At 44.7% G+C, this 27,310-nt stretch overlaps 1 protein-coding gene across 1 annotated transcript; it reads left to right on the plus strand.

Moving 5' to 3' along the window:
- WDTC1 (WD and tetratricopeptide repeats 1) lies at positions 1–26,937 on the plus strand. Its single transcript, XM_028738717.2, has 16 exons — positions 1–277; positions 5,765–5,913; positions 7,152–7,235; positions 8,878–8,924; positions 10,055–10,166; positions 13,678–13,865; positions 14,389–14,571; positions 15,853–15,947; positions 16,278–16,393; positions 18,066–18,141; positions 19,180–19,276; positions 19,806–19,979; positions 20,730–20,965; positions 21,437–21,605; positions 21,798–21,990; positions 22,582–26,937. The coding sequence occupies exons 2-16, from the start codon at positions 5,785–5,787 to the stop codon at positions 22,777–22,779; spliced, it is 2,097 nt and encodes a 698-aa protein (XP_028594550.1). The 5' UTR covers positions 1–277; positions 5,765–5,784; the 3' UTR covers positions 22,780–26,937.
- The last annotated feature ends 373 nt before the right edge of the window (positions 26,938–27,310 follow it).

Below are 27,310 nucleotides of genomic sequence, written 5' to 3' on the forward strand. Positions count from 1 at the left end.
GAAAGGGGAGGGGGGCGGTGGGAGAAGGAGGTGGCGTTAGCTGGAGCCCCAGACAGCTGGAGGGGATAAACAGAGGAGGGGGCCGCGGAGGGCTCGGGTCCCAGCCAGGCCGGGGCTGCGAAGCCTGGCGACCGGCTCAGGCTGCCACCCAGCCACTCACCTCCCGGAGGGGCCCCTGCCCTGGCTCGGGCTTCGGGCCGCCCCCCTGCATGGAAGTTCAGGGGCTTCGTCCACTGGCTGCTGCGGCTGCTGAGCCTGCCCTGAGGAGGCCTGACAGGTAACTCCCGTGACCCCCCTTCCTTCCCTCCTTCCCCGTGAGAGATATCGGCTCCCCCCTCCCCACTTCTTTTTCTCCAAAGGTAGATGCCCCCCTCCAAGTGACACACGATCCGCCCCCCTGTACTTCCTTGATTCCGTAATAACCTATTGCCCCATAGTCTGTTTCAAACCACCCCCCCACGTTTCCTCCCCCCTCCCCACGTGAATTTACAGGGGCACAAAATGGACCGCAGCATTTTGGGTTTCGAATAAGCATGTAGCTCCTCTGGCTGCTTTTGCAACCTCCCACTGTGTTCAAGGGAAGTTGGTGCACAGCTCACTCCAGGTTTCTCTCCCCCCCCCCCTTGAGGTCTCTCTCTCTCTCTCTCTCTTCCTAGCAAATTCCAGGGTTAGTCTTTCACACAGCAACGAACTCCCTCTTCCCCTTCGTAAAGAGATAGTGTGCTTTGTGGCCCCAGCAGATTCACTGTGGCGGAAGCTTTTAAGGAAGGTAGGAAGTTGCCTTCATGCAGAGTCCATCTAGCTCAGTATTCTCTATGCTGACTGGCAGTGGCTCTCCAGGGTTTCGAATGGGTCTTTTCTGGCCCTCTGTGGAGATGCTGCATATTGTGAGCTGAGGACCTTCAAGGAACATAGGAAGCTGCATTATACCGAATCAGTCCAATGATCCATCTAGCTCAGAAGTGTCCACCCCTTATCAGCAGCAGCTTGCCAGGATTTCAGTTAGGGCTTTCTTCCAGCCCTACCTAGAGATGCTGGGGGTTCTGCAGGCAAAGGATATGCTCTGCCAGAGAGCTATCACCCAAATTTTAATAGAGTAAGGCCCACTTCATTAGCAGAATTAAAAGCCAAGTTCATTAAAGCTTCTGCCACAATATGAGGTATCGCAAGACTTTAATAGGTAATGTTGAGGCAAACATCTCAGATCAGTTAGCATAGAACAACTGTCCCTACCTTGACCATAGAATAGTTACCGTATTTTTTGCACCATAACACTCACTTTTTTCCTCCTAGAAAGTAAGGGGAAATGTCTGTGCGTGTTATGGAGGGAATGCCTACGGGTGGCATGCCTGCGGATTTTCCTCCTCTAAAAACTATGTGCGTGTTATGGTCGGGTGCGTGTTATAGAGCGAAAAATACGGTATTTCTCTTGCTGTCCTTGGAACACATTATTTTAATACAGTGCCAGCTGTAAAAGTGATAAAGGTCTGGCAATATTTGTATGTGTTCAGCATTGTGATTGTGAGCAGGAAGGAGGTTTGGAAAAAGAGCAATCTGTGTGCTCTATGTGGACACAGACACACAAACACCAGCCCTCCTCTCATTGCTAGTATTGCCTGTCTTTGTATCTTATGTTTACTGCCTTGCTACTGTTTCTTTCCTGTCTTGCCTCTTCTGTCAGAAAATTGTCCTTCCTAAATTTGATAAGTAAGTTCTTAAATTCTACAGTCATTTTAATATTATTCAGAGTTGTAACCCCAACAGTTGTGAACCCTTGGTTGTTCCCATCCCACTTTTTTATGCATGGGGAAGTGAGGTAGAAGTGAATGTTGTGCTGAGGGCCTCCTTGCATTTTCTTAGCTGTGGAGGAAATGTGTGCTAACTGCTAACTTCTGACTTCCAAATACCTTTCCTTGATGCCCATTTCCCTGCTGCCTGGCCAATGATATCTTGCACCCTGCATCCCCTTCCTAAAGTATGCTCCTTAACTACCATTTTAGTGCATAATTTTAAACTGGGTTGGTTTTTGTTGTCAATTGGTATCCAAAGTAGGTTTATTTCACTCATGCAATTCTGGGCTTTTGAAAATCTCTGTGCCCTGCTTTCTGCTGTGAGTGTGGGCATTTGTACAAAGCAGAGTGCAGTATTTCTTTTTATTGACATGTTTCCATGTAGACCTCATGGGGGGAATTAAACCTGTGCTTGCTTTTTATTGTAATGACAAACATTAAAAAATAGGTATGAAATCATGTCACACATGTGCCTCTGACAGCATCAGAAAAGAGGTAGAACAAGCTCAAACATTAACCTGTAAAGCCAATCTAGATTAAATGTTTTATGTGTTAAATGAGTATAGCTAGCAAGTGTGAGGCTTAATGGCCAACCTGTACTAAAGGAAGTTGGGAAACATCATTTGGCTTAATACTGGCTGACAGCCTATATGGGAATGTGTTCAACTACTGGTGGATGAATCGCATGACTGAATATGAAGATGGAAAAGTGCTTATAGGCATCATCTTGCTGTGAATGCAGATCTTCAGCATGCCTGTGATAAGTTACATTAGAAGATCCATAGAGCTCACTACAGCACAAGTATAGTTGCCAATCGTAGTTGGCTTGGTGGTATGATTGACAGATTTATTTTACTATTTGGAGTATGTTTATTCCATCTTTTGGGGTCAAAAACTCTTCAAAGGTAGTTCATGTTTAGAAGCATAACAGTGATTTAAAACATAAAGGGTAGCCATCTAACATGTTACATAAAGAAAATAGTGCCAGTTAAATTGTGAATTGGCAGCTTTGTTTAGTTAAAAATAGATAGAAATTATCAAGACCTTAAGAATAATTTAAAAACAACCAGAGAAGGAGCCAATCATACATCCATTGGAAGGAATTCCCCAGTGACAGGGCCACTACTGAAAAGTCTCTGTATCTTGTGACAACCAACCAAATTGATGTGAAGAATGGGCCTATAAGCAGTTATCACCACACTGCAGACAATTGAGGAGGATTAGTGACAGTATAAGTGGAGGAACAGGACTGTAGACACAGCAATTGCATTCTGTCCTACTTGCAGCCTGATTCCATACAGGCTATTCAGGTGTACCAGTAAATTCTGCTCTGTTCAGTGAGATGTGCTCCCAAGTCAGTGTGTGTAGGATTGTAGCCTTTTAAAGGAACAGGCAGCATTTTAATGTGGCAGTGTAGCAATCCTAGTCAGGCATCCAGTTTCCCATGCCACATGCTCAGTCTGTTTCAGGAAACACATGTGCATGGACTGAGAAGAAAGCCTCCAAAAGTGGGTGGGTGAGTTGACCCTTTACTTCCCCTTCTCATGTAATTGGAGCACTGTGTCTTGGCCAACTATCTTTCTTCTCCCTTTCAAAAGTGAGAGCTCCTTTGGGCTATTAGGCTTCTTTTGAGTGGTTAGCGTAGTTTCTTGCTGCAGAGGCTGACAGCCAGACATAATTATATCAGTATGGGAAAGAATGGCTGTCAAGTTCTGTCCCCTGTCACCAAGCCTGCCATGTGTTTCTCTGAGGCTGGACTTCATTGAGCACGGATTGCAATGCTGGCTGAATTCCATCCTGAAGAGGCATCCAAGTCTTCAACTGTTCCTCTGTGGAGAGATGGTGTCCTAGCTTCTTCATTCCTTTCTACCATTAAACAAGCCCCTTGGGGTTTCTGTGCATGATCAGTTATCTTGAGTGAGCACTGCAGCTTGTTTGTTTGCATGCATGATGCATGGCACAGCCAAAGCTCAAGCGCACTTTTACAAAAATGAGGAAAAAGCCTATCTTGATATAGGCTGTTTTTCCTTGCTTCAGTGGTCGGTTGCATTGCTCGCATTCCTTCCTACAGTTTTGCCTCACGCTAACAGATTATAGGTAGTGGAATTGAGTGAGGATTACAATTCACAGCAAATATGTAGCTAGCTGGTCAAGATAAGTGATGACTAATACGCAGGGATATATATAAAGTCAGTGGGGTGGGGGAACAAAATTTATTGAATTAGAAATTTTATCTTTATTAAATTTATATCCGGTTCTTCCCAAAGGAACCCAGCGCAGCAAGCACATCAGTGAAAAAGCAATACGATTAAAAATGAACATTTAAGCATGTAAAAAGATCTAAAATCAATCAAACATTTATAAACAATTACAGTGGTACCTCGGGTTACAGACACTTCAGGTTATAGACGTTTCAGGTTACAGGCTCCGCTAATCCAGAAATAGTACCTCGGGTTAAGAACTTTGCTTCAGGATGAGAACAGAAATCGCGGTGGCGGCAGCAGCAGCAGGAGGCCCCATTAGCTAAAGTGGTGCTTCAGGTTAAGAACAGTTTCAGGTTAAGAACAGACCTCCAGAACGAATTAAGTTCTTAATCAGAGGTACCACTGTAAACATCTAGAAACAGTTTAAAACAATCCTTATCCTCTTGGCTAATAATTTCAAGGTTGCCAGGAACGGTTTCTTTGAGCTATCAAATGCCTGGGTAAACAGGAATGCTTTTAAATTTCCTCCTGAAACTAAGCAGTGAGGGATGCAGACCTCACCAGACCTCCCATAAATGGGTTTATGCCACGCAGGTAGCAACAGGGCCTCCTCTGCCAGTCATAGGGCCTGAGATGGTTAATCCAAAAATCTCCAAGCCTTCCACACAAAATACTAAAGTAATTATCAGTAATATACAAATAAAACCAGCAGGATTTAAAAACCATTTTACGCACCTGACTTATGTCCAGATAGGTTTTCTGTACTAAAAAAAAATAAAAATTGGTCGGTATCTAGAACAGCATGATTAAGGTGCCTGTCTATTATTAATAGTCGGGGTGTTCCAAAGCGTAGGTGCTGTCATGCTGAAAGATCGACTCATGGATGTGGAGCAAATGTTATATAGCACTTGTGAAATTTACACAGATAGAAGTGACACATATGGGGCAAGGCACATATGGGGCAATCCCTCAAGTCAACTGGCCTCAAGCTGTTATGGGCATTATATACTAATAGTAAAACCTTGAACTGGGTGCAGTAGCAAATTGGTAGCCAGTGCAGATCTTTGAGCAGAGGTGTAAAATGCTAACAGGATCCCACTTGGTGGACCAACCACAAGGGAAGCCTCACATAGAGTTCATTGCAGTAATCCAGTCTTGAAGTTTCAATTGCCTGGACTACCTCAGCTGTCGCAACTATCGTAAAGCTCAAGGTTCATAGGTGGCATGCCAGTGGATGCAGGTTGCTGGGGAGCAAGAGCAGAAAGGGGATGTTGCCTTCCTGCCCTGCTTCACGAGCTTCCTGAGGCACCTGGTTGGTCACTGTGGGGGAGCAGGTTGCTTGAACTAGATGGCCTTTGGTTGGATCCAGCAGGGCTCTTCTTATCTCCAAATGTGAGTGATGGATTCAGGCGGCTGATGGGGGAGAGGGGAGATCATAGTGGTAGGGCTAAGGGGAAAGGTGGTGGGAACTAACGACCTTGCTTGAATGGAAGAAGGTGGTGTAGGACCTGAGCCACAAGGTGTTGTGATAGCCGTGTGTTTAGATGGCTTTAAAATGGGGTTAGGAAAGGCAGCAATATGGAGGTCATGTTATCAATTACTACTAGCCCTAATAGCTAAATGGAATTTTCAGGTTCAGGGTCGTCTTCCAAATGCCATTTGCTGAGGACGGTGAATCAAAGCAGGAGAGGACCATAGCCATCACATCATGATTTTCTGTATAAATAATAATAAAATCTTCTCTTCCCCACCCCCCTTATTTGACCACAGGTAATTTCAATGCCTTCTGTATGGACACGAACTCTACTGGAATGCTCGGATGCACAGCAACACCTCCACTAGCTTGCTTTCGTCAGCCCTATTGTGAGAAGATGGCAAAAGCAAACATTACTAGAGACCTCATCCACAGGCAGCTCAAGGTACCTCTTGCGCTAAAGGGAGGGAGGAAGATAATGAACTTGAAAGGCAGTTGGAGTAGTTTGGTGTGGTCTCAGAAAACATACTTTTAATGTTTTAAGCTCAGATCAGATGTCATGGCCAAACCATGGTTTGGCTGTCAGTGGTGCTGGCTCTAGGTTCTTTTGAGGGGGGTAGAAGATGGGCAAAATTCCCTCTGAAGGCTTTCCTTGCTGAGTGGCTGTAGCACCTCTGCCACTGCCAGTCACTTGCCCTCACCCTCAGGACACAGTAGGCACAACTGCCCAGAGAGAGAGTGCGGTTGTGCTCTGTCTTATCACTCTCATTGCTGCTAACCCACTTGGAGAAGGCAATGAACAGGTATATATGTATTTTACTTCATAGCCCAACTGTCATCTGTACAGATAAGCAGGTGGAATACAAAACATAAATAAAACAACCAGATGCACAACAATAAAATACAATTTGAAACAGACAAAGGCAACCAAAAAACAACCATTCATTTAAAATGTCTCGGGAAAATAACCTGACATCAGAATGATGACAGCTGTACTTGTGAGAAGAGGGCATTCTGCAATTAGGGCACCACCACAGAAGGCTCATTTATCTAATTTATTTTGCATTATTGTATGTTGCTTTTTGTCAAATATGCGCAAGGTGGCTTACATCAAAACAAATATTTATTTATTAAAATTTATATACTGATTGGTTGCAAGACAGACAAACTCTCAAACCTCTTATATCTGTAGGACTTACAAAAGGAGTCAAAGTGCAATTAAAAATGATAACAAGAGATATTAAATGCAAACAGACTAGAAGCTGCCAGGTGGTGGTGGTGGGGGACACTTGAAATTAAACTAAACATGACCTCTGAAAGTTTCCGGAGAACAAAGAAGTCTTCACTATGTGCCAGAATCCCATCAGTCATGGCCACCCATGCGCCTCACATTGTTAAATATGGAGCTTCCCCGGTTGTGAAACAAGAAGAAGAACCTCCTCAGAAGATCTCAAAGCAACAGCAAGGAGAAGAAGCAAGGGGCTTCCCATCATTCCACAGCTCGGCTGCCGCCTCTCCTTCACAGCCACCCTCCATACCCTGGATTGTGGGGGCACTTGGAAAAGGGCCTCCATGGATTATCGTAACACTGTGCCTTCTGTTGGAATGGTATAGAGTTAGATTTAAGAGCTCACATATTGATTCCTGACATGGTAAGGCATGATATCCATTTGCTCTTTATAGGAGAAGGGTGCCCTCAGCTTTGAACGACACTATCATGTCACTGACCCCTTCATCCAGCGCCTGGGCTTGGAGGCAGAGCTGCAGGTAAGTTGCAAGTGCTGGAGGAACTGAAGTACAGCTCCTCCCCTTACAATGACAGCTGCTGAACGCTAATGAAAATCCAGTTTCCCTCTCAAGGATTGGTGTTCCTCTTCTGACACGTTTTGCATTTATTTAACATTTTGTGCTGGCAAAGGACCACATGGATTTGTGATGCCCTTCAAGTGCCACCATTTTTAATCTTTCAGGGATGGGGAATCTTTTGTCCTCCAGGTGTTGTTGGGACTCCAGCTGCTGCCATCCCTGACCATTGCTCATGCTGTCTGGGATGATGGGAGCTGGAGCCCAAGAGTGCTTGGAGAGGTTGTCCATCCTTAGTCTACTTGGATTTCCCCCTTCCAAGAGCTAGGTCTTTGCCTAAAAGAATTGAGCACCTACCTATGTGTTTGTGATATGCAAATCTCAGCTAGATCTAAAGCGTCAGTATCCTGTGAGTATCAGCCAGGCAGTCTAACCCTATGTGAGGTTACCTAGTTGTAAGGCTCAGTTCATTAGAAAGTGACATTATGAACCTACTTCCCTCAAATGTCCATGATTCATGGCTGTTTTTTTAAGGTAAAAAGACCACATGGCCACCTTGTCTCTTATCCTCCTTATTTTACTGAACTAAGGCTTTTTAAACAGGAGCATGGGCTTTTGCAGACAGCAAGTTCCTTGGCAGGAGGTGGCAATTCAGTAGCCGCCCCACACTGGTTGGCGCCAGATAACTTGTCGGAACCTGATGTATCTGCATCACAACCCAATTTCAGTCATGTTGAATCCCTAAAATATCAGAGGTGGACATGATTTTTAAAGGGCATTGAGACTAGTCAGAGGGTGTTGTTGAGCCTACCCCCTGCCCAGTACACTTCCCTGTCCGAAACCTCCTTCCTAGCTGCCTTTCTTCTGGTGGGGCTCCGTTGGGAAGAAGACCTTTCATAGGACAAGGAGAGTTCGGCACCCTTTCCTTTCTATCGGAAATCATAGAACTGTAGAGTTGCAAGGGTCATCTAGTCCAACGCCCTGTAATGCAGGAATCTCAGCTAAAGCATCCATGACAGTTGGCCAAATGTTCTTTACATTGCTCCTTCATTTTATAAGGATTCAGCAGTGGCTGTGCTGACACATGGGCTGTCTGTGGTCACCTCTAGTATTGAGTCTCAGTTGCTCTAGACTAGAGCAGTCTTCTCCAACCTCCAGTTATTGTTGAACTCCAACTCACCACCAGCCCCAGCTAGCATGGCCAATGATAAAGGGTTAGTGAAATGGGGCTTGAGGATTCCTTTCTCTCTCCTCTCTTGGGAGTTATAGTCCAACAAGATCTGGAGGGTGCCAGAGGTTCCGAGAAAGATCTTCTGGAGTTAGTGGGGGCTGCTTTGCATTTCCTGCAACTTACTCTTGTTAGTCGTGGTGCGGGAAGATTGTTTTCATGAAGTACAGTATGTGCAAGCAAGCACATTATGAGTAGTCAAGGGCGTGACATGGGACAACTCTCACTATACTTCCAAATGAGGGTCTGAGAACTTAAAACTACAAGGGGAATTGGACATGTCCAAATAGTGTGATATTTTATTTTATCCCCATCTTGGAATTCTGTAAAATCTCAAATTTGTATAACACTTTGCATTACCTTGTATAACTCTTTCAGGGTCATACTGGCTGTGTTAACTGCCTTGAATGGAATGAAAAGGGAAAGTAAGTATGTCTTAAAATTTAAAGGATGACTGTAGCATGTATCCAGTGGAGGGAACTCTGTAAAATGTGATGAGCAACTGAGTTTACGATGGGGCCACTTTCCATTTTGCTCTCTTGCTTAGCCAAATGGTGCCTTTGCTATAGTCTTCCCACTTCCAGCAGCAATTTTTCATTCATTTTTAAAGTGTAGATCAAGCACATTCATGCTGTGGCTAGCAGCTGTCAAACTGAGAAGCCATTGCCTTTATGCCCTCCTTGTGAGCTTCTGAAGACATCTGGTTGGCTGCTATTTGAAATTAAATGCTGAACTGGATGAGACCTTGGCTTAATCCAGCAAGACAAATTTTACTATGTTATTTCTTGCAATACAATGTTGTGACTTTCAGAAAGGATTAAATTGGGAGTGCAGAATCTGTAGATCTCCAGAACTGCTTTCAGAATTTTTTTTACAATCAAGCTGTGTATAAAATTTATGATATATAAAAAATAAGATGAAATAAGCAACATACATTCCCAACTCCTATCAGCCCCAGCCAGGATGGCCAAAGGTTCAGGAGGGTGGGAATGGCAGTCCCAACAACATCTTCATGCCTGGATTAAATTCTGGGAGGTGGGAGTTATGTTAACCATAACATACTGCAAGCCATACAAAGGCAGGCTGCACAGTACAACCTGGAGACTTGCTGGAATAGAACCTGTGGACCATGTTTGACATGAGATGCTGGAAGTACTTTCTTACCTGTAAGTCAAGTCCTTGTATTGTGGGGAAAGTACAGTAGGGAAGAATAGACAACTCCATTAAATGTCTATGGAAAGCTTATCTGGCCAAGGGAACAGTTTAAATCAAAAGGCATTAGTTGGAGGTATGGGGCACTTTCCACAAATTGTCAGCTGATGCTTTGCCATTATCTTGTCCTGTTTCTGTCAATTATCATGCTGATAGTGGAGTCATTTTCTTCTCCTTCTAATTCCTTGCTGTGTGCTCCACAAACCTACATAGATTCTAGAGTGTCCCAGGTTGCACTTGCACCTGAGGTCTTCCTGCAAATGAATGTGGAACAATATGGAAGATCAGAGTTGTTTTCATGGGCAGCAAAGCTCATAACGCTTTGTCTCCTTTGACTTCTCAGTTTGCTGGCCTCTGGCTCTGATGACCAGCACACGATAGTGTGGGACCCGCTGCACCATAAGAAGCTCCTCTCCATGCATACAGGACATACAGCAAACATATTCTCAGTCAAGGTGAGTGGGTTTTGGGCAAAGTGGTGAAAGGATGAGCAGAGGGGAAATGGTCTCTTTAAGTAGTATGCATTTACGAATGGGTCATGCAACAACATGTCACAGTGAGGAGTGTTGCTGTTCAGGATTCCAGCCATTCCATTCTATTGTCCCCTGCACTCAACATTTATGCAACATTTCTTGCCTACATTTATTCCTCAGTAGGCCAATTTTAGGGTCGCCCTGCCTCCCTTTAAGGGTTTTGTTGTTGCTGTTTTGAGTTTTTGCTCTTCTGCAAACCTTGTGATTCCTCTAAGTCTTCAGTGGGGAGTATTCAGCCATCCAGATGTTGCTAAACTGCAGCTCCCATCAGCCCCAGCAAGCAAGGCTCAAAACCTCGTGTACTTGTCTGGCTACACAAGCAACGGCACTTGCAGTCTGAATATTTGAAACAGAGGAGAACTTGTAAATCTTCAGCATTGGGGAGCAGACTGGACACTGCTGTGACTAATCTATTGTGCAGTGTCTCAGACCCAGGGACAGCCCCAGGCATTTGGAGGCGAATAATTCAAATGATGCCTGACTGATGGTGCTGTTCCACAACTGGTGCCCATTTCAACAGCACTTGTCCCAGAGAACCTCCCAGTTGGTTGTGCCCTGTGGGTCAAATAATCTGTATTCCACTCTGCTGCCATTAATGGCACTCCAAATCCTCATGGTAGGGCTGTCTCTGCTTCAATTATTTTTACATGGCCCAGACTTGGACTGTTTTTGGATGGTCAGTGTTGTTATTTCCTCATTCCCCAGTCAATATACCAGTGGTGTGAAATAGCTGTCATCAGCACAAACTTCTGGCATGCCTATTATGGCCTGCATGGGTTTTCTCTCGTAGCTCATGGCATGCGCACTAGCTGCTGTGTTTATGGTGACAGACTCATGTGACTGGTTCATCCAGTCCACATTCAGTTGAGGCTAAAGAGGGGAAAGGCGGCTGCACAGATTGAAAAGTGAAGCTTGCAGTTGTGTGACTCCCTTGCTGACATCAGAATGAATGTACAGACACCAGCTCCACACAGATAATGGTAGAGGCAAGCACAAGCCCCAAGTTGTGATGTTTTTCCTGTATATGCTGAATGATGTGTGGTAGCTACAAATCTCTGGGTGAATGAGTGAATTGGGCAATGTATTGTGCATACTTATCACACTTCTCTGGGATGCTCCAGTTCAGCATAAAGCAGGATGTCATGTGCTGTGCTGTCTGAATAGGTGGATTTCCTTTGTCACCATTTTTATCTCTCTGTCTTCCATTTCTGTTCTTTTATATTTGAGCATAAGGCCACTTCTAAAATTATTATAAAATTATCACTCAGTAGGGCAGACAAAATAACCCACAGTTTGACCAAAAGTAACAATCATTTATTTCATAAAATTTATATACTGCTTAATTGTTTTTTGGAAAAAAACACCACCACAAGACCCCTGAAAACAATTTGCAAAAAGAAGAAGATATATGTGGTGGTTCCAGTCCACATCAGGACACTCCTTGTTGTATGCAACTAGTGGGTCCTGCATGGTGATGTACTTACTCATACGCATTTCTCAAATATATAGTGGGTGCCAGATTAGCATTGTAGCAGCTCAACACATACAGATATGTGGTTCTTCCTTGCTGGATCAGAGTGTATCTCTAAGGCTAGACTGGGGAAGCTGTGGTCCTCTGGATGTTAAGAACATAAGAAAAGCTTGCTGGATCAGGCCAATGGCTCATCTTATCCAGCATCTGATTCTCACAGCTTTCACCCAGATGCCTGCAGGATCTGAGCACAAGAGCACACCCCCCCCCCCCCCAATTTCCAGCAGCTGCTATTCAGAAGCATTGCTGCCTCAGACTGTGGAGGCAGAGTGTAGCCTCCATCACTTCTAGCAACCATTGACAGATTTATCCACCTTTAGCTTGAGGCCTGGGGCCAAACGGCCCTCCTGCTTTCCCAGCCTCCCCAATTGGCCCTGAATTGTGAGGGGTTGAGATTTGAGATTATACCAGTCCTATCACCATGGTGTACCTGCCTTCCTGGCCATTTGCACATTGAACTTGACATGAGCATATGCACCAACACACACACAAACACACACACAGAGCCTAATGTGCTTAATTCTCCCTGCACCCCCCATCAACACACAAGAGTGTACATGTATGTAGTTTATGTGCCCTGGAAACATTTGCATGCTTGGGTTTCCTCCTCTTAGAATCATAGAGTTGGAATAGACCACAAGTCCAACCCCCTGCCAAGTAGGAAACACCACCAGAGCACTCCTGACATATGGTTGTCAAGCCTCTGCTTAAAGACCTCCAAAGAAGGAGACTCCACCACACTCCTTGGCAGTAAATTCCACTGTCGAACAGCTCTTACTGTCAGGAAGTTCTTCCTAATGTTTAGGTGGAATCTTCTTTCTTGTAGTTTGGATCCATTGCTCCGTGTCCGCTTCTCTGGAGCAGCAGAAAACAACCTTTCTCCCTCCTCTATGTGACATCCTTTTATATATTTGAACATGGCTATCATATCACCCCTTAACCTCCTCTTCTCCAGGCTAAACATGCCCAGCTCCCTTAGCCGTTCCTCATAAGGCATTGTTTCCAGGCCTTTGACCATTTTGGTTGCCCTCCTCTGGACACGTTCCAGTTTGTCAGTGTCCTTCTTGAACTGTGGTGCCCAGAACTGGACACAGTACTCCAGGTGAGGTCTGACCAGAGCAGAATACAGTGGCACTATTACTTCCCTTGATCTAGATGCTATACTCCTATTGATGCAGCCCAGAATTGCATTGGCTTTTTAAGCTGCCGCATCACACTGTTGGCTCATGTCAAGTTTGTGGTCAACCAAGACTCCTAGATCCTTTTCACATGTACTGCTCTCAAGCCAGGTGTCACCCATCTTGTATTTGTGCCTCTCATTTTTTTTGCCCAAGTGCAACACTTTACATTTCTCCCTGTTAAAGTTCATCTTGTTTGTTTTGGCCCAGTTCTCTAATCTGTCAAGGTCGTTTTGAAGTGTGATCCTGTCCTCTGGGGTGTTAGCCACCCCTCCCAGTTTGGTGTCATCTGCATTTTTAGTATTTGTCCTAAAAGCACTCTTAGGAAATACTAGAAATTTCACTGGAGGTGGGCACTTATCAGTTATGGGATGTATCCAGTGTTCTTTGTCTATAAGTGTAAGTTCTTTTGCGTTAGCAGCAGAAATTCATTGCACAACAGATTGTTGTACAATAAACTGAACAAGGTTACCAGCAACCCGCTTGTGCATTACCTTGTGCAACAACATTCCCCTGGTGCAAAACACTTTGCCAGCGGAACAGGCAGACCACTAAGTGATTTTCATTTAGTGCTACACTGGATACAACCCAAAGCCAATCAAATGGGGCTGCTCAGCAGCACTATCCTAAGCAGGCAATAGGATGCCTGTTTGTTGTTAGGGGAAAGTGTTGTGGTTGTGTTGGAAGATCCATGCTTTGAAAATCTTGCTTTGTTTCTCCACAGTTCTTACCACATGCAGAGGATCGGATACTTATCACTGGGGCTGCCGATTCCAAGGTGCATGTCCACGACTTGACGGTTAAAGAAACCATCCATATGTTTGGGGATCACAAAAACAGAGTCAAGCGTATCGCCACAGCTCCCATGTGGCCCAACACCTTCTGGAGTGCGGCTGAGGATGGGCTGATTAGGTACAAGTGCTTTCTTATCTGAAGAGTGACAGCTCTTCCTACTAAGGGCAGTGAATTTTGTGAGGATGCTAAGAACTCTCTGTTGGATATTACAGTACTGCAGTTCCCAGGCTTGTGTGGTGTGAGAGCCAGAACTGTTTGAAGCCAAATTCAGTATAAGGTGCAATGCTGCCTTATACTGTGTTGATCATTGGCCCATTCAGCCCTGTACTGTCTGCTCTGTCTGGCAGCAGCTCTACATAGTCTTTGACAGAGACTTCACATTGGCCTGCTACTCTAAACCTTTAACTGGAAATGCCAGAAATTGCACCTGTGACCTTTTTGCATGCAAAATGTGTGTTCTGCCAGTTAGCCTTCATCGAAGAGAACCCACCTAAGCAAAACCTAGGTAGGAAGAAGTAGCCAACAAAGCATTGGTGCCTTAATTCCCCACTTTCCTTGGTGGCTCAGTGTGTGATGCCTATCAGTAGCTTCTTCTGTTCTGTATGTACCTGTTAACACTCTTTCATTTGCTCATTTTTAGACAGTATGACCTGCGAGAGAACAGCAAACACTCAGAGGTCCTGATTGACCTGACGGAATACTGTGGACAGCTTGTGGAGGCAAAGTGTCTCACTGTCAACCCCCAGGACAATAACTACCTGGCAGTGGGAGCCAGCGGGCCTTTTGTACGGATCTATGATATACGCATGATCCACAATCACAGGTAACGGTAACTAATTCTTGGAGCTTGGTGAGGTTTAAGTCTTCAGGCAGAAGGGAAAGTAATGTAAAACCAAGAAGAAAGACTTTCACCAATTCACATGAACTGTAGAGGGGGCTGCAAACTCAGAGTACACTACAGGTTCCTTAGTGTTAGCTGTGCTGGTTTTGTAGCAGCAAACCATCAGTCATATTACTGTGGAACCAAGGCCAACATTTATTTTAAGCTTAGCCATAGAGTGTACTCTGCCATGAGATGGAGTGCTTGACTGCCTCACCATAAAGGTGGACATAATGCACTTTGAACATGACGGTGCATCCGGGGTCACATGAGTAATTTCTGTTGTCCAAACCTTGGAAATTGTTCAGCTGTGAGTGATATATGTGGCTGCTGTAGAGAAGTAGACTCTCGAAAAGTATTCAGGTTAGTTTATTGCAACAAAAGAGAGGGACCCGTAGCAGCTTTTAAAAGGTGGAATGATGTAGCACACAGTTTCGTTTCAGAGAGCTTGATTCTTGTACGGTATGATGTGGACAGTAAAGGTGGTGAATATATTCATTTATGTACATGCATAGAAAAACGGGGAGGGGGGGAGAGACCAGCTTTATAAAGTGAGATAAAGGGGTACATCTTGATGTTTGCTTTTGCTGTAATTGAAAATTCTACGCCTGAATGCCAAAGCTATCAGTAGTATGACAGCATACCCAAGACTTGCAGGAGAGCACTGACTTGTATGTACTGGAAGCTATTAAGTCTCGTTCCTGATTGAAAGTAAATCTATGGCATTTTATTTTGTGTTAGCTACATTTGCTTGCCTTTTTTTCTTCTTCTTCTTCCCTCCACTCTCTTTTGAATTGTTCCCATAGTTGAAATCTAAATTGTGAACTCTGGGACAATGATTTTTCTTTGTTTTGCTGATGTTAACTTGGTAAATTGCCATGTTTATAACAGCAGGAGTCTGTAAATAAAACTTTTTTTAAAATAGTCAAACTTTAACATTGTCTGTTGCACTACACATGAAGGATTATTCCTTGTGGTAAGATGCAATCTGTATTCCTAATTTACACCAAGTGATAATGCCTCCCAAATTCAGCAGCCTCCTCTTCAGTCCTCTTCTCCCATCTCTTTAATCATATAGAACTCAAAGACTGTCCCAGTATCCTCCCCCACTCTGCTCCCTGGTAGTTTCTTTGTGTTTCACCTTTTTAATTTAACAGCTTTGGTACTTTTCTTGCCCTCGAAACCAGCATCATCAAAATTAAACTCTTCCTCCCTTCTGGCTAGAAAAACAATGAAACAGAATCCCACAGCTGGGGTCCATACATTTTGTGACCGGCAGAAACCCCTTCCAGATGGTGCAGCACAGTACTATGTAGCAGGTAAGACAGTTTTGTGTGTTGTGACTAATCTGGGGTCTGCTTGTGTTCCAAAAGATGGTGGTTTTGCTGTCTCATTAAGGAGGTGCAGGTGCTTTTAAGTTACTTGGACTGGGAGTGGATGGCTCAGACATGGATCTTCTTGACTGTTGATAGCTTAGTATGAGTTGAGAACTACTTCATATCACAACAGCGTGCTACAAAGGCCAGCACAAATATAAGATGATTTTACTGTAAAGCACCTTTTGAAAGTTTGTAATAGTGGGCTGAGGTCACTTCCATTCTGTGAAGTTGTAGAGGTGAGATATGCTTGAGTTTCTTCTCGTTCTTCAGGGCATCTTCCAGTGAAATTGCCAGACTACAATAACCGGCTGAGAGTTTTGGTAGCTACATATGTCACCTTCAGTCCTGATGGTACAGAACTCTTGGTCAACATGGGAGGGGAGCAGGTAAGAAGGATCACAGATGAATTACCCATTAGAAATTGATGGGCAGGTGTTTTGGTACTGGGTTGTTGGGGGGGGGGTTGTTACCATTTCCCAATTTTATTTCTTTGAGCAACCCTCACAGGGCTGGAAAGTCATTCAAAAGATTTCCTAGATAAAACTCAAAGGGGTCAAGGTCAGCACCACAAGGAGTGAGTGGCCTTTGGCCCACCCACAGTGCAGAAAATATTGCAAAATAGAGAAAGCAAGGATTCTGATCAAACCAAATATGAAACATAGTTCTCTTATGTGGAATTACTGGTGCTGGTTATGCCTAAGAGCTCCCATGAAGAAGACGTGAAACATGTTGGGATCAAACCATACTTCCCTGCACCTGGAAGTGTCATCCCTTCTCCTTTCTCCAAATCTAGGTTTGCTGCCACATAAATCTCTGGAAGGGCCTATTTAATTATAGACTTGAAGTTAAATATATGAATTGTTTTCACTGAAACGCATTGCATTCACTGTGGGGCCAGGTAGCTCTTCAATGGTAGTGGTTTCATACATGTGGACGATCGCTTGGCAGTCATTAAATGATTTGCACAGTGCTCGTTCTGGGCAGCTAGTACTGCATATGTTTTGTAGTAGTTCCTCATCCCTCCAATCTCTTTGGGTTGAGAGTTTCCTGAAGATAACAGCTGTGGGGACTTTCCATGAAGGTCATGAATCCCTTGGGTTGCCCTCTAGATGTTGCTGGGCTAGAAGTCTCACCATTCCTGATCACTGGCCATGTTAGCTGGGGTTGGAGTCCAGCAACATCTGAAGGGCACAGAGTTCCCTACCCCTGCCTTAACTGTCTCTGAAAATCATAGGTGCCCTGGAAATGCTGGCAATGAACAAACACCTTATCCTTCCCAGCACTATCTGATTTTGGAAGCAAAGGAACCCTTTTTTTGGTACTAGGAAAGTGTGACTTGGTGTACAGAACATGAAAGTGACATGGTCTCTGTCCATAGGTGCTTCCTTTTGGTAGCTTCACTGCAGGCTGTAGACTTAAGCTGGCTTTTCAGTGTGTATTATTATATTTAAAAAATTCATACTCATGGTTTTCAAAATTTTGCTGTTGTGTATAAAACCACATAAAATTCTCCATGATATCCTTCCCTACTTTAAATTAATAAACTCATTGATGCTGTGTGTGTGCACACTCCAAGGCATGGGACACATTTTGGTAATTCTGATAATTCTGGGACCATTCCTAGGCTTCTGCATGTAGTCCTAGGAACATATGAAGAAATCCTTTTCCAAATGCAGGAAGTTTTTCCGTGGTTGCTTTTGTTCTCACCTGACAAATCAGTTTTCTAAGTCAAAGAGGTGGCTTGATTTAAAATTTCCATAAACTGATATAGTTTTGTTGTTTTATGACGAAGAAGCTGTTCTGTATATAACTCTGAAATCCATGGTTCTTTCTTAAGGCATCACTAGGCATTCAGTTCCCAGTGACCATCTTTTGAGGGTGGGGAGGCGCCTTTTGGGTTCTGAAGTCATGTTTTACATTACCCAGTAGAGGACATAGTTCCTCTCTACTAGAAACGTGCATGTTCATGGTAACTGGCAGAAAACAAATCCTTTTATTTCTTCATCATAACTTGGCTTGTAAAGCCTGCAAACTTACTGTCCTCCACTTGATTTCTAGGTTTACTTATTTGATCTGACTTACAAGCAGCGGCCATACACTTTTCTCCTGCCAAAGAAATGCCACTCTTCAGGAGGTGAGCGAACTACACTTATCTTGAATTGAAGAAAGCACCTGTATTTGTATTCAACTCTTAAGGCATTGCTGACTTCACTTACCACTCATAGTGCAGTTCTCTCTGTGTTAAGGGTTTCTCTCCCATTTGGAATAGTACAGTATGGAGTTGGTGGTGTGATGCTAGCATGTCAGGACACTACAAACATAAGCTAGTTCAATAGCCAATCTCCCTTTCCCAGGAACTGTAGTTTTGTGTGTATGTGCACCAGGGGTGGGGGATAGGGATCTTAACAAAATTGTTGGTGCCCTCTCTGACTTACGATTCCCTTGGGTTGCTTGGGGAAAGCTATTATCGTTAAATATGAACAAAGCCTACTAGTTTGCCATTTAGTTGTTATTTTTTGTTAAGTAAATGTGCCTCTGGAGGGAGATGTATGCCCACGTCTGCATTCCTGGTTGATGTTGACTTTTGAGATACCTGGCACAGGCTAGCGACAAAGAGTTTACAGAGATCCACGGGCAGCTGCATCTGTCCAAAAGTCCAGGCGGGGGCGAGGACCATAGCACTTCTCAAGCTGGCAACTCCATGGGGGGAAGGGGGTGCCTACTTGATGTGTGTCATTAGGCCCCCTTTGCCTTGAGTTGACCCCAAACAGAATACCTCAGCAAGCAGGTCAAAATGGCTTCCCAATGCCTTGCCAAACCCTTCATCTGTAATCAATAAAAGTTGTGGCCTTATTTGGCCCAAGCTATGTGCCTTGTATAATTGGTATGGGTGGTCCTTGGAGGTGGGGGCGCCAGGCTTGCACAATGAGCTGTGAGCCAGGGAAGAGCAGATTGAAATCTTGCTCCTTGATGAATGGCTACAAGTTCTATGTGAGTTACGAGTGTTTATTTCTGGGATGCAGGGGGTGGTGGTGGTTCGAACATATGCACTTTGTTTTACCCTTGGCCTCCTTGAGGATCGATGAGTCCATGAAACTGAATGGCCAAGTATGTGCAAGATGCCTGTACATTATCTGCAACTTACACCTTGCTTGTCTTTCCAACACTCAAGAGGTGCAGAACGGAAAAACATCAACCAATGGCGTGTCAAATGGCATCCATCTCCACAGCAACGGCTTCAGGCTGTCTGAGGGGCGAGCACACATAAGGTAAGGTGACATGATTGTCTTAAATGGTTTTGTATTTTTGATCTAAACCGTGTCCAAAAAGTTCTGGGAATTTACTTGAAGAGACTGAGAGTGAGAGTCAACTTGACTGGAAACTGTGCCAAGTCTTCACCAACCTGGTGCCCTCCAGATGTTTTAGACTACAGCCTCATCCAACACAGCTGTACTGGTTGGGGCTGCTGGGAGTTGTTGCTGTTGTTGCCATTAATGCTATTATCTTCTAATATCTCAAGGTGATGTACAAAGCATAATAAAGCCAACAAAAACCACTTAACAACTGCACGAGAAACAGCAGAATATAATTTTTTAAAAAACAATACAGAATAGACTTCCGTGGCAGGAACTTGTTTATCCAGCTGGGAGAACTGATTGAAATAAAAGTGTGTTTAGTTTTATAAAAGCAGAGTATAAATTTAATAAATCAATGGGAGGTTGGGGGTAAGGAGGGGTTCCATGGCCAGGATCTATTTTGACATATTCCAGCTCTCCTCTCCTCCCCTCCTTTCTGAAGTCCACAGGTGGAGCTGCCTCCCTATCTGGAGAAAATCAAACTGCAAGCCAACGAGGCTTTTGCTTGTCAGCAATGGACTCAAGCCATCCAGCTTTATAGCAAAGCTGTCCAGAAAGCCTCCAGCAATGCCATGCTGTACGGAAACAGAGCTGCTGCCTACATGAAGCGCAAGTGGTAAGCAAACGAGGCCACTTTCCTTAATGAAATGAGCCTCTCTTGCCATCTTAGGATAGCACTGTGGGAGTTCCTCTGCCCTTTCCTTGATCTCAAGAGTATGTGGATATTACTTCCTCCATAGGCGGCTGTCAGTCTGACTGCTAAAGCCACTGGCCTGCAGACTCTCTTGTGGGCTGTCTCTTTTTTAGACTAGCCTTCCTCAACCTGGTGATGCCCAGACGTTGTTGGACTCAAGCTCCCATCAGCACCAGCCAACATGACCCAGGGAGCTGTAGTCCAACATCATTTTGAGGGCACAAGGTGAGGGGAGAATGCTCTCGCCAGAGGAGCCACATGAGCCCCCCCCCCCCGATAGTTTATGCCTTCCTCTGCTTCTTCTCTCCTAACAGAAAGAATCTATCTTGTCTTTCCCTCCTGGGAAAATTCTGCAAGCAATAGTGCCCATATATGAGGACCAAGTATAGTCTGGCTTTTGCTGCTGTGGAAGGGAAGCAGAGGTGCTTCTGTTTTGAGGGAAATGTGGGCTCATTCATAGCTCCGTGGTAGAGTGCATGGTTTGGATGTAAAAAGTTCCAGGTCCAGTCCCAGGCATTCCAGGTAGGACTAGGAAAGACCAGGTCTGAAACCCTGGAGAGATGCTATCAGACGTTTCAGAGAATACTGAACTAGATGGGGGTAAATGAGTTTTGGAAGCAAGAGGGGAAATGCTTTCCCACTGAATAATTAGGATTTTTGTCACCTTTACAGGGATGGGGATCACTACGATGCATTGAGAGACTGCTTAAAGGCCATCTCCCTAAATCCATGCCACTTGAAGGCTCACTTCCGCCTGGCTCGCTGTCTCTTTGAGCTGAAGTATGTGGCAGAAGCACTGGAGTGTCTGGATGACTTCAAAGGAAAATTCCCAGAGCAAGCACATAGCAGTGCTTGTGATGCACTGGACCGGGACATCAATGCAGCCCTTTTCTCAAAAAGTGATAATGGTGAGAACTGTTGTGCCAGCGTATTGCCATCCTGCCCTGAGCATTGGTAAAGGCTTAGATTCCTTTTCTTAAATTATCAAACCTCTGAGCTATACACGATTCAAGACTATTCAGCTGCAACTTGCATTAGCACTGCACTTTTCTTTTTATGCCTTTTTGTTTTTCTGAACAGCGCAGATATCAGTTGTATGGTGGTGGGTGTAATTTAGATCAGGGCCAGACTGAGAAGAGGGCCACATTCAGCCCCGGGCCTGAGGTTCCCCACCCCAGGATCCAATAATTTCTGAGGTCCCTTCCAGCTTTAAAATTCCTAGGTGGTTGTTGTTGTTTAGTCGTTTAGTCGTGTCCAACTCTTCCTAGGTAGAGGATGTTATTTATCGCTGTGAAGTAGGGTAGATTGAGAAGCAGCAAGGCTTTCTTGTGCTCTCCCAAGTGCTAGAAACAAGTAACACTGTGTTTGACTTTTTTTAGCGGAAGACAAGAAAGGGAGCGGCCCTATCTGGCTGCGAGCAACAGGCCGAAAAGATTCCATTTCGGATGATGAGATGGTGCTGAGGGAGCGCAGCTATGACTACAAGTTCAGATACTGCGGCCACTGCAACACCACCACAGACATCAAAGAGGCCAACTTTTTTGGCAGGTATGTCAACTTCTCTCAAGGTCAGGAGTGGAGTTTCTGCTGTTTATGTGTTGCCCTTCCATCTGTACTGCCTGCTGAATTAGGGATCGAGGGAAATTTTGTTTGGTCCACATTTTACAACGATCAAACCTAACTCTTGCTTCAATTCTTCTACTTACTCTCTCCAACAATCCCTGCCCCCCCCCCCCCCAGCAATGCACAGTACATTGTCAGCGGCTCTGACGACGGCTCCTTCTTCATCTGGGAAAAAGAAACAACAAACCTGGTGCGGGTGTTGCAAGGCGATGAGTCCATTGTCAACTGCCTCCAGCCCCACCCGAGTTACTGCTTCCTGGCCACCAGTGGCATTGATCCAGTCGTACGGCTGTGGAATCCCAGACCAGAGGTATGATCAGACAAAGGATTAGACAAATGCATGGATCTGCCTTCTACAGGCAACCTCTAGCCCTGGTTGCTGAATGCTACTTGCATGTGCTGACCTTTAAAGCCCTAAAAGGCCTCAGCCCAGTATACCTGAAGGAGCATCTCCACCCCCATCGTTCAGCCCGGACACTGAGGTCCAGCACCAAGGGCCTTCTGGTGGTTCCCTCACTGCGAGAAGTGAGGTTACAGGGAACCAGGCAGAGGGCCTTCTCGGTAGTGGCGCCCGCCCTGTGGAATGCCCTCCCATCAGATGTCAAGGAAATTAACAACTATATGACTTTTAGAAGACATCTGAAGGCAGCCCTGTTTAGGGAAGTTTTTAATGTTTGATGTTTTATCATTTTTTTTTTTATATTCCATTGAGAGCCATCCAGAGTGGCTGGGAGACCCGGCCAGATGGGTGGGGTATACGTAATAAATATGATGATGATGATGTTCAGAACAATGTGCCTGCCGTGGGTTAAGCTTGGAAAACCAAAAGCACCCCCACCCACTTTGGTTTGCCCAGCACGAGCAGCTAACGTTGCCTGTTGCCCTTCCTCTTGTTTTGCAGAGCGAGGCACTGAACGGGCGAGTGGTGGAAGACATGGAAGGCGCTTCCCAAGCCAACCAGAGGCGGATGAACGCTGACCCACTGGAGGTGATGCTGTTTAACATGGGCTACCGGATCACAGGACTGACTAGTGGTGGGACTGGAGGCTCAGATGATGAAGACAGCTCCGAGGGGCAAGTCCACTGCCGGACCAGCTAAAGCTGAACTGCCTCTCCTTCCCATGATTTGGGGTTTTTTTTTTGTTTTTGTTTCTTTGTTTGAAGGGAAATCTAGTTTGCTCAGTTTGAACTCTGATGAAAGACTGCACTGTTTCACACTATGCACAGAGTAGGACACGTCAGCAGGGGCAAGAGTGGCTTTGTTAAACTGCTGCTACTATTTCTTCCCCCCTTTTGCCCCGTTCCACTATTGAGCAGCATGGTAACGTGGCCTGTTGAGTTTTGCCTCCCAGCAGAATCTAGTCTGTACAGGGGTTCCTTTTCCACGTTGTCTGTGAGCAGTGTAAAACTGGTAGCCATCCCCTCCTCCAGCGCTGCTGCATGGCCTGGGCGGCGGGAGGCATTGCCTACATGAATGCATTTTACAGAGAGGATGTTTAAAAACTCAATAAAATGTAAAACTAGGGCAGGGATTATGGAATTAAGTTTAATGCGGTGATCTGTGTCTCTGAAGCTTGGCTTGCCTGCTCTGCTGCTAGCTATTGGCCCATAGTTGTGGCCTCTCTGGTGTCTCTTTCAGCCCACAGGACAGCTGATGAGCCCAGCCTCTGCATCTAAAGCCATGGTCACAACCAAGTGGCTAGAGAGAACATGGGCAGCTTAATTCATGTGACTCTGGAGGTGCAAAATACATGACACCAGGCAGAGAAACTGACTTCCTGGTATTCAATACTTTATTTCTTCCATGTGCAGAGAGAGAAATGGCTGTAATAGAGAGAGGCCCTGACACGGGGCTCTGTGACTTATGTGACTTGAGCTAGTAAAAAGACCTGATGTTGCTGCTCTTTGGAAAACTCCTGATTCCCCCACCCCACCCCCGGCAACTTCTCCCAGAATGTTTTCTTTCTTGTGTGTCTATGGTTAGGCATGTGGCGTATGTGGGACATGCCTCATCACTGCTTGGGACTGAATGCTGAAAGTGAACTGATTCACTGGCTCTCCACAAGGTTGTCCTTCCCCATTTCCGTGACATTTGTGTGACCTCCCACCTCGGCCATGCATAGAGGAATCTCCATGGGGTTTGTGAACCTTCTTAGTGGAGCCGCCTATCCTTTCTCAAACCTTGTTTCTGGTGGGCAGGAGTCTTTAAAGTGGCACAGGATGTTGACTCCTCTTTTTTGTTAAATGACTCCATTTTACCTGTTTGCTTCCAGCCATCAAATGGATACCACACAGTTGATGTAACGTGGCTTTTTTTAAAAATATGATTGTGACCTAAGCCCAAGAGTCCCTGCGCAATACACGTAACATTTGTTCTCTCCTCATTTATGTTAAATTCTAGCATTGTTCCTTGAGGTAAGAATGGAGGGCGGAGAGAGAAAGGTATGCATGACCAGGACAAATGCTACGTTAAGGTTGGCTTTTAGGAACACAGAATTCCTGTGTTTTGTGAAGGAAAGGACATGTTTGGGAAAGTGATCTCTGGACATGGCACACACCTTGACGTCTTTTGTGTCACATCTCTGGAGCAAGTGGTTGCAGAAATAATGGTGGCATAAAATCTGCTGTCAGAACAACTTCAGGGTGTGTTGGTGTTGATAATGCGCCATTGTCTTGAACCAACTCAGACCTTCTCTTCCAGGTAACTCTTCTCTGGGATTTATGCTTGGAATTGGAAGCAAGGCAGGCAGCCATTTGTGGGTGGGTGTTGAGGAGAAATATGACTGTAACATTGCTGTCTCCATTAAACATCTTTGCTTTGCCTCCCCTTGAAAATGTGTGCCCTGAAATAAGACCTTCAATAGCATCCCATGGTCTTTCTGAGTAGAATGACATACTGTAGTCTTGCATCATGTAGTGCAGCATTCTCCAACTTGGTTCTCTCTAGATCAGTTGGGGCACCAGGTGTTGTTGGACTACAACTCCCAACCCCCCGACAACTGGTCATGCTAGCTAGGAATGATGGGAGTTGTAGTCCAACAACATCTGGGGACCCAAGGTTGAGAAAAGCTGCTCAAGGTGATGTTGAACTCAAATACATAGCTGTCCCAGCAAGAATGGCCAGAGGCCAGAGATGGTGGTTGTTTTAGTCCAGCAATGTCTGGTGGGGCACCAGGTTTGAGAAATCCTGTTCCTTTCATGGTCCCCAATATGTTAACCAGAAAAAAAAACTATGTTGTCTTTTGGCTCAACCCTTGCCAAAGCCAAGATGTATGCATATTATACAGAAGCAAAGACCTTGGTTTCACATAATTTTTTGTCACTAAGCAAATGGTGGTTGTACACCCTTGCAGTCCGCATTACTCTTAGGAAACTTGGGCCAGACTATGCCAACTGTAGATTGCTCCCCTCCCCATTTACTCAAACCATATTCTGTTGTCTTGGCTGGACAGCCACTTCCAATCTATCACTTTTTTATATTCACTGCACGCCACACTCTCTTTAAAAATCAAGAGCATTGCTATGTTTTCAAGGATCTTAAAAACAGAATATCTTCTCTGAGTTGTAGGTAAGAGTTTTCCCTTGCAGTTTTCTTATTTTGGGAACTTTCCAGTTGCTTAAAAGTACCCCCCCCCCCCAAAAAAAAACCCCTGAGTTAATTGCCTAGTATTTAGGTCTCTAGGGAAGGAAATATATTTTTTCTTCTGTCCCACCCACTTGTTTTTGCTGGCTCACCCTGCCGCCTTTTTCATTTCATTGGCAATGCACTTTCTCCAGTCTGTAGGACATAAGGTGCAAGCTTGGGTCTGCCTCCACTCTGCTCTAGAAGAACACACACACACACACACACACACACACACACACACACACACATATACATATATACAGGTATATGTACATGTATATGTGTATAGAGAGAGACAGGCAGACAAGAGAGACAGAGCAGGGTGACCACTGCTTCAAAAACATTGCAGTCTAGGGATAGCCAACATAGTGTCTGCCCTCCAGATGCTGTAGACTACAACTCCCATTGCTCCTGACTATTGACCATGCCAGCTGAAGTTGTGGTCCAGAACATCTGAAGAGAACCATATTGTTTTACCCCGTTGTAGTCTTTTGGATTCTCCTTGGACCTTCAAGCATCCTGTTCATTGGATTCAATTGGCCACAGCGTTAGAACCATCAGCAGCCTCTTGTTTATTATAAATGGAGCAAAAGGAATAAAACCGCTTTGCACATGGTTGACTATGGAAAAGCAGCATACAAATCAATGATGATGATGTATTAGGTGTTCCATTTGATAAGGAGTCCAACGAGGAGACCCCGAAAGTAATTTGCCTTTCTCTGTTCTGGAGACGAAGCCACTTCAGTGTGTGGAGGGCAGGTCACAGGTGGGAGAGGTGCACAAGCCTTTGGTGGAATAACCCCAATACAGTCTGTAACTTCTCACTCATGTTCAGTTTCTTCGTCCTTGCAACAGTCAAAAGGCATGCCAGTTCAACTTCCTTTTCAAACCTTCACATCCAAAACTTGTGCAAAAAAAGTCATGCTGAGATTAGAAACTCTGTAGGAAATAGGTTCGGAATTCCTCTCTGCAGAGCTTCCACTGTGGCAGCTAATTTTATTTAATTTTATTTTGCTGCTGAGCACTGTGTTTTCCTTCCCTGCTATCCATGGCATGACAGCTGAAGTATCCCTTTCCTATGCCATGGATAGATTTTTAGTTAATTGCTGCTTAACTTAAAATAATATTCATGTTTTAATAGTGGGCTAATGGTTGCCCCATATTCTAGAGTACTTGATTCTGGGCTTGTAGACCATACTTGTGAATGAGGGGCATCTGTGTGGATGGAGAGAAGAAAACCGTGATGGAGGAAGAGGCGCTTTTAAATTTATCTTGTCCTCCTGCCTTAGTTTGTGTGCAGGAAGAGGATATACTCATATTGTTTTCCTCTTGGTTAACTCTGTCTAATAGAGAGATGCCCCAAGAAATACTATTTTTGTAATCAAGCACAGGGATCTCTTCTGGTGTATAAATATGATTAATGCATAGAAAAAGCTTCATTTTGGCTGCTGGGAAAACAGTTGCCATATAATTTTTCAGGAATCTGAAATGAAATTTTCCCCAAAGTATATGTCTTTGCAGAACAACTGCCTTAGTTTTTTTGGAAGGTGGGGAGATAATGGGGTGTTTCTGTTTCTCTGATCCCTGGAAGAGAAGGGGTTAAGCTATTAAAAGCATTTTTGTTCTAGTTTTCTTTTGGTGTCCTCCTTCTGTTCTTGAGACAGTTCTGACCTTGTGCCACTAGTCTGCTGCAAAGATTTGCATGGTTGGTGGGTATGCTAACGAACACCTGATCTTCCTGCTCGGAGGCAAGATTTTTACGCTCCCCAGTTGCATAACTTGCGAAGCAGCAGTTTTGCATAAAAACGCAGAATTCAATGGTGGCTACATTTCATATGCAGGGAGAGAGACTTTCCCAACTTCTTAAATAAAAAATCAGCGGAAAAACCATTAGATGATCCTCCAAGAATCTCTGCATTTTTCCAGTGGGTCCATGAGGGGCAAAGTTTAGGAATTGCTGGTTTAGGAGAAACTCGAATGGTAGCTGTTTTGGCCCAGTATATGG

This window comes from Podarcis muralis, chromosome 7 (assembly GCF_964188315.1).
Source record: "Podarcis muralis chromosome 7, rPodMur119.hap1.1, whole genome shotgun sequence".
Taxonomy (NCBI): Eukaryota; Metazoa; Chordata; class Lepidosauria; order Squamata; family Lacertidae; genus Podarcis; species Podarcis muralis.